General features: G+C 33.7%; 1 protein-coding gene across 1 annotated transcript in view; it reads right to left on the bottom strand.

Annotated features, from left to right (window-relative positions):
- Positions 1–7,500, bottom strand: part of POLA1 (DNA polymerase alpha 1, catalytic subunit) — a 148,750-nt gene that overhangs the window by 43,191 nt on the left and 98,059 nt on the right. Inside the window, exons 15-16 of the mRNA XM_017516455.2 lie at positions 2,621–2,799; positions 788–919 (exon numbers count right to left, since the gene is read on the bottom strand). Coding sequence (XP_017371944.2) covers positions 788–919; positions 2,621–2,799 — 311 coding nt within the window. The remainder of the gene's footprint in view (positions 1–787; positions 920–2,620; positions 2,800–7,500) is intronic.

Below are 7,500 nucleotides of genomic sequence, written 5' to 3'. Positions count from 1 at the left end.
TTGCCAACGTAGCTTTTAAAAATAAGTTACAGTGAACTTTCAAGTAACAGAAAATGTATTTAGATGACAAATGACATATTGAAACACTAAGAAAAATCAAGTGGGAAATGTGAGGGCTTTTTTTAATTTTTGAAGAGAAAAAAAAACTCATTCATGTGAAATGTGTTAAAAACAAAAACTCTGAATAAAAGTCTTCTTTCCAATGAAGACCAATCACTGTTCTGGCATTTTTACTATAAATTTATAAAAATTAGACATTCTCTTGTGAATGCTAGACAAACAGCATTTAAATTTAAAAGATATTTGATTTCATCAGAAAACTAGGCTATGGAGTGGTTTAGAGTGCCACATAAACACAAACTATTAGCTTTGTATGGGCAGTCTACTAAGATCACCACACATGATCTTGGAGCTCGACTTGCTGACAATAGCCAATAGTGACTTTTTTCTTCCTTTATCCAAACATCTGAGCAATCATTTAATTAGTCTTATTTAGGTAACAATAAACTAAAACATTTCTTAATTATATTTACTTTTTTTAAAAAAAGTAAAAATTTCATTATTTAAAATACTGCTCATAAATGAAGTATATGTAATGCCTAAGAGAAATATCAAATAATTTGTCATGTTAATATGTCAAAATTACATACTTTATATGTATTAATAGCATTTCACTAGGAATTTTTCCCAAAAGTCTTTTCAAAATTTTACAGTCTCATGAAAACCAGTAAATAATTACCAAACCTAAATCAATTGTGCATGTAAGAATGTCATTATGGATACTTACATCGTAGTACTTTTTAATGAAACGTCTAATGTCCATGATCAATTTGTTGCTCAGTTGTACTGTAAAGGTCAGAGGTGAAGCATTACAATCGATGTTACTGCAACGATACAAGCTGGGCTCCATATCGGTTCCCTACAGAAGTCAGGACAAGTATACAAAAAGTTACTGTGAGGCTATAAAAGGTTTTCTGTGCTTAAAAACTTACATGCCATCCTAGTGTTGAATATTTTTAATTCGTTTTATTGGTGAGTTTTTAACCCTATCTTCTCAATTATTTTCCTCCCAAAGACACTTTAGTAACACATACCTTCCATTCTTTGCCATCATCACAATGGAGTAACAAAGGAAAAACTCTGAGATCACCATTTTACATTCAATACACGAGGGACTCTATGGATAAAATAATTTTCCCTCTGTAAATACCAGTGAAGTCATGTTACTGGAAATAAACCTCCTTCTTAGAGATATCGATAAAAACTTTAAATTTGCTTTTACTCATTACGAACATGAAGAAAAGCAAGAGCCTTTATCACATTAGTTTGTTTTTATCTTGTTAACTTAATTTTAAAAATAAAATCTAAAAGAATTGTAGTACCACAAAAACAATATCACTTACTGTCTGCTTCACAAATCTAAAATTTTGGCAATTTTTCCAAAAAATGAAATGTATTTGGGAGAGGGAGGCAGGAGAAGTAAAAATTTGAAAGACATAAATATTAATATTTGGAGAAAACATTTTGTTTTGCTGTGTTTCATTTTAAACAAAGACAAGGCAAATATAATATATAGCAAAACTGTTGGGATTTCTGAAGCACTTGTTTTCCTTCCTGATACTTAAACATCTTGGTTTCCTGCTCCAATCTGGTACATAACCCTACCCGCCACGCTAAGCAATTCCAGGTGGAAGAGATTTCAGAGCTTGACATCGGCTCTTCCACAGTTAGCCCATCTGCAAGTCGTCAAGCCTCCATGCAATTAACTATCTTATTTACAGCTGTAATGAAGCAAAACTCAAGGATTTAGCAAGTATTGCTGATCTGTGTCTGCCTCTTCCTTGCACTTGCTTCCAAAGACTGCTTTGTTTTGATTCAAAAAAATGCAAAACATCTGCTGTTTGTCCAAATTAACTTAAAATAATTACTTTTAATTTAGATAAAGGGTGTCTTTTCTTTCAGTTTCAAGGTTTTACACAGTTCTGCTGCCTATTCCTTTGCCAATGGCTAGTCTATGCATAACACTGCAGTGGAAATCAAGTAAACTGGCCAAGTTTCAAGCTCTGATCCAAGGTCAATAATACATTTTTTGGCAGTACTTCTTGAAAGAAATGTCTCCCTGTGACTTTTTAAATGTCTAATATGCAAAGACAGCAGAAAAGATAATAAGAGTACCTTTGCAAAATGGAGGTAAGTGGGATGTGTAAAGGCAAACAAACTTTCTCAAAACACTTAGTTCCCATTAACTTGATTTAAGATAAAGAAAAATATTGCTCTAAGTCCTAATAGATGGGGGTTGAGAGTGGGGCAATAGAGGTTACTAATTAAGAAATTATAATAAAAAATACTTAAGATAATTTAGAATTTTTAAGGGATTCCATTTAAAAACCAAGGTCAAGCACTCTAGGAAGCCAAAACAATATTCAAGCACATTCAGTTCAAAGTTTTCAAGCAGAAACAAAGTAAGCTGTGAAGGCAGATTTTATATGATGCCAAAATTCTTTAAACACATGAAAGCAACGTGGGTGTGTTTATTTTGCCCTTTTTATATACTCCATAGTGGGGGAAAGGGGCAAGGCCGTTATACAAGTTCACTCACAAAAAGACAGAAACAACTAACCGAACCATCAAAGACATTATCATAAATATTCTCAGTTCCACATGTAGGGCATCGACATTTGAATCTTTCACAGTCCCTGTATTTCTCTTCATCAGTGAGCTGTGCTGGGCCCCCAAGTAGAGCATCATTCTCTTCATCTTTATGATAATGATGAACTGTAAATTGAGTGGGGTCAAGTCCTATTAATGTAAAAGAAAAAAACAAATTCAGAAAAGTATTCCAAAAATACCCCAAAGAAGAAAACGCTCACAAAAAAAGATTTTAAATTCATGAACTTACACACAACCATTTGAACTCAAGAGCACATGGACAAATGACTTCTCTTTTTACAAGAGATTACTTCATAAATAAAACAAGTAACTGCAACAACGCAACACAGAAATATGCCAGTGAACACTTGGGTTTGGAAGCAACTACTTCTACAGGATGTTTTTATTACTCTCTTAATGTTACAATGAAAACCTCAAATAAATGTGTACTTTTATGAAGAAATTCTCTTAACATTGAAGTGTCACAATCAAAACTGAGAATAAAATCAGAGAATAAAAATCCCATTAAAGAAAACAGGTTCACTGCCATTACAATTCCTTCAAGTGCAGACACAGCTAACCCTGATTTCAATGCAGTGGTCGATTTCATCTTGGCTCAGTAGTTAACAGCATGTAGGTTGCAATCTAATTCAGTGGTTAAAATTCAGTAGCAGCATCTGAGACAAAACGCAACATGGTTTTCTTGATGTTCAAAATTCAGAAATTTAAAGTATATGCAAAAACAGTGAGTCTACAGATTCTATAGGCCAAAATGTCCCTGAGAATCCTGAAACCAAATATACCTTCCATATTTCAATTAAAACAACACAAGAAATCAATCAACGCATGTTTATGCTATTTTGTTTCTACAAACTAATTAAAGAAAAGAAACGTTTTTAGGCCACCCAATTTAATTTACCCTTAGTCAAAATATGTGTGTCAAAATTTACTATTTGAATTTATACTTAAAAATAATTATTCTACACTGTTTCTTAGAATTTTAGGGATTGCTAAGGGATGCTCTCAAGAAAAGATTGTTAAGAGACAATATTTCTATCTTTTGGAAATCTAAGGAAAAGCTTTTGGCAATCTAAGGAAAACTATCTTATTTTAGTATAAAGGTAAATGAGTAATATAAAACAGTCACTGAGCCAAAAGCTCACAAATATAAAAAATATCTAAAAATTGTTTTAAATTTATCAACAGCTACATAGGTAGATAAACCTGACAGATGCATTTAGAATTTGGCGACAGAATTCTAAATCCTATCTGGTCAGTTTCAAGTGACATCTAGTCATTATAAAATACTGGAGGTTAACTCTTCATAGTTGAAAGGGGCCAAACAAAGAATAAGACAACTGGGACACAGAGACTCAGTTTTCTCACCTGCAAAATGGAGGTAGCATCACTGATCATATACTTTTGAAATTTAAACTGGATAATAGAGAACAAACCGAGTTCAATGCTGCCTACTGCATGGCAAGCACTGAATAAATGTCATTTGAATGAAAAAATAAAATAGTGAATGAACATCATTTAATCCAGACTATACTCACTCAAGATTATTATGCATTTAGAAAAATATATGAGACATCTTCATGCTGCATATGAAGTCAATAGCTACTCTTTGTAGGAATTAAAGTATTTCTTAAAGTGGTAGTATATGATAAAAACAAAGACACATTCAGAACAATTTGAAAAGCTGTTCTTCATTAGTGACATAAATTATATTAACATGAGCCACTTGTCACCAAGACACTATACACTTTTATTTTACAAGTTACCTAACCCCTAAGAGAAACAGCAAATTAGAGAAGTATGTGGGAATACATATACCCTCACATTTAAAGCTAAGGAGGGTCAGAGGAATTGAGAGAGACCACACCCGTGAATGAGGCCATTTCCTCTCTGTAGTGAAGGGTAACTGTTGCTAATTCAAACTCCAGTTGTGAATCCAAGTATTCACATAACGTCTTGCTTTATTTGCAATTATAGGAAAGCAGCTTCACTTTTACTCCGACCCTATGAATATTAATCAATTTCCCAGGCCAACACTAATCAAAAAGAAAAATAATAAGCAACATTTTTCTAAAAGGCAAGTTTCTTTCACAGTCCAAAAATAAAGGAACAATGCTGGTTTGCACATATACAAAATTGGCCAGGCTATGAAAAGGAACCAAGTGGAGCTACTCTCTACCCCACCCCACCAGCCATGGCTCACTTGGCACACCTGAGTGCATGAACCTGCAAGCTCTGACCATGGACGGCCTGCCTACAGAGTAAGCCAAAAATGGGCGTGGGCCATCTTGCTACAGAGTCATGGAGAAACACCAAAACAAGTGCCTGAAACTTGTGATAAATATCAGGTTCTACGAAATGTCCACTCTAAATATCCATTTCTACAATTCACTCAATCTTCTGGTGGCAGTAACAAAGCCAACTGGCTTAGCTAATTACTTCATATTTATTCCCAAGCTGGTTTTATTTTTCAGGGGAAGGGGCTTCAATCTCAGTACTCTCTTGGTCATAGTTCAATGCTAAAATTTAAAAATATAAAGGGAGACGAGACTGTAATGAGCTTAAAATATTAGGTATATAATAATCCTTGTACAAGTTACTTAAATACCAAAATGCCATTTAAAAAGTGATTTTCTTGGGAGGGCAGTTATAAGTTCAACAGGCAAACCACAGAGGGCTAAATTAAATCATTATAAGAAAACATACAATGTCATGTTAAAAAAATAAGGATCATTGCTGCTGGAATCTTTTTTGAAAAGCTAAAACAAGCCCCAAACTTATTCAACATATACATTAGTTTTTCCAAATTCTCAGAAAACTGGTAATAGCAGTTTATTTCAAAGTTTCAGTAGACTTTAAAGTTTTACTGCTTACACCCTAAACTCATTAAGGCTGGAGTGAAACAAGAAACAAGTATCTGGTGCTGCCACCTAGAGGTAGAGATTTAAAATGTTTAAATGTGCAAAACAGAGCAGCTACGTGTAATTCCATTTTTAATTGTTGCCACTCCAAAATTAAACACTTCTGTCAAAAATGACATTAAAGTAAAATCTTTATTACTGCACTTTCCCTACATGCATATACACTTATAATTAATATTACACTGCTTACATTAGTTTTTGAACAAGAGATGCAAAACTGAATCCCAAATACTTGACTGCTTCTACCGAAAGCTTTCTCTGAACAACCGGCTTAAAGGAACAAACTTTGTGCCCCATTTGAAAAAAGTAACTTCCATTTATTTTAGGCTAGCTCTTGACAGGTGACTTAAATCTTTTGGTGAGGCAGAGAATAAAGGAAGGAGCAGCCTGCCTGGGCTTTGCAAAATCAGTTATCTGGAGGAAAAGCAGCTGTGGTTTCCCCCAGAATAGGCTGAGATGATGTACGCTTTAATTCAATTATGTGGCTTGTAGTGATAGACTCATTTGTGCTGGGGTTGAGGGTACAGAAAAGGCAGTGGAATGAAATTAAAATACTGTCATTTATAATTAGAAAATTTCTAGGATCTCACATTATTTTGGCAACAGGATCTAAACTCTCATGTTTCAAGAAGTATTTATAGAAAGTAACATCATAGGCATCGGTGTGGATGAGTTTAGCAGTGCTGTCTTTACTTAAATCACCATAGTCTTATCACACACACCCCCAATGTGACACTTCGCACAAAATTATTTTTCTACCATTGCACTTTTTAACCACTGTAAATTCTACCTGTTTTTAGAATGTTCACCTGCCCCTACTCCCAAGGAGTTTTTCAACTGTTCATAACTTCAGGCATATGATTATTAGAGAGGCTGATGCATTTAATCAAATACTTTCCTTCCTTCAAAAGACAAGGTCTCTATTAGTGCAACAGCAAATAATTACAGTAATATGTTCATGCAACTGGGGAAGAGGGAAAATCCACATAAACGAAACTCCAAATGAGTAAAGGGAGTAACTGGTATTTATAAGCAGTGTTTGTAACATAGATCATTTACTCCATGAGGGGAGCTAATTAATAGAATCCTATTGAGTGAAATTTTTTTGTAAAAATTTCTTAGAGCAAGTAAACCATTTATCTTTTGCATGGATCTAGGCTTTTATTTATCTAGACATCTTAGAAGACAATATGCAAATGAAAAATTTAGTATGATTAAAGAAAAAATAATTTTCAAATGGTGAATGCTATATCCACAAGAATGCTCATAGCAGCTTTTTTCATAATAAATTTATTCAATATTTATTCAAATATTGAAACACTCTACATGTCCATCAACAACAGAATAGATAAACTGGTCTAATCTACCATGAAATACTACTCAGCAGTGAAAAAGAGTGAATACTGATACATGCAACAAGACATATGAATCTCAAAAATACCATGCTAAGTGAAAGAAGTTGCATACAAAAAGGGTATATACTGTAGGAAACCATTTATATGAAATTCTTGAATAGGCAAAACTAACTTATGCTGATAGATTTCAGATGAGTGATTGCTATTGTGACAGAGGTGCTGACTGGGAAGAGGCACAAGGGAACATTCTGGAGTGATGAAAATGTTCTGTGTCTGTGTCTAGATGACTGATTGTATAATACTCAAGATTTTAGCATTTTGTGGTAAATTATGTGAATTATACTCTTTAAAAAGCATGCCAAATAGGAAAAGATGCTTGTGTAGGTTGAACATCCCTAATCCAAAAATCTGAAATGCTCCAAAATTTGAAACTTTGAGTGCCAACATGATACCATGAGTGGAAAATTCCACACCTGACCTCATGGGATGAATTGCATTCAAAACTTTGTTTCAAGCACAAAATTATTTAAAATAATGTATAAAATTGTCTTCAGGCT

The sequence above is a fragment of the Cebus imitator genome, unplaced genomic scaffold, assembly GCF_001604975.1.
Source record: "Cebus imitator isolate Cc_AM_T3 unplaced genomic scaffold, Cebus_imitator-1.0 Scaffold589, whole genome shotgun sequence".
In the NCBI taxonomy this organism is placed as follows: Eukaryota; Metazoa; Chordata; class Mammalia; order Primates; family Cebidae; genus Cebus; species Cebus imitator.
The sequence above is the reverse complement of the archived record's forward strand: the minus strand, read 5'-3'. Positions and strand labels throughout refer to the sequence as shown.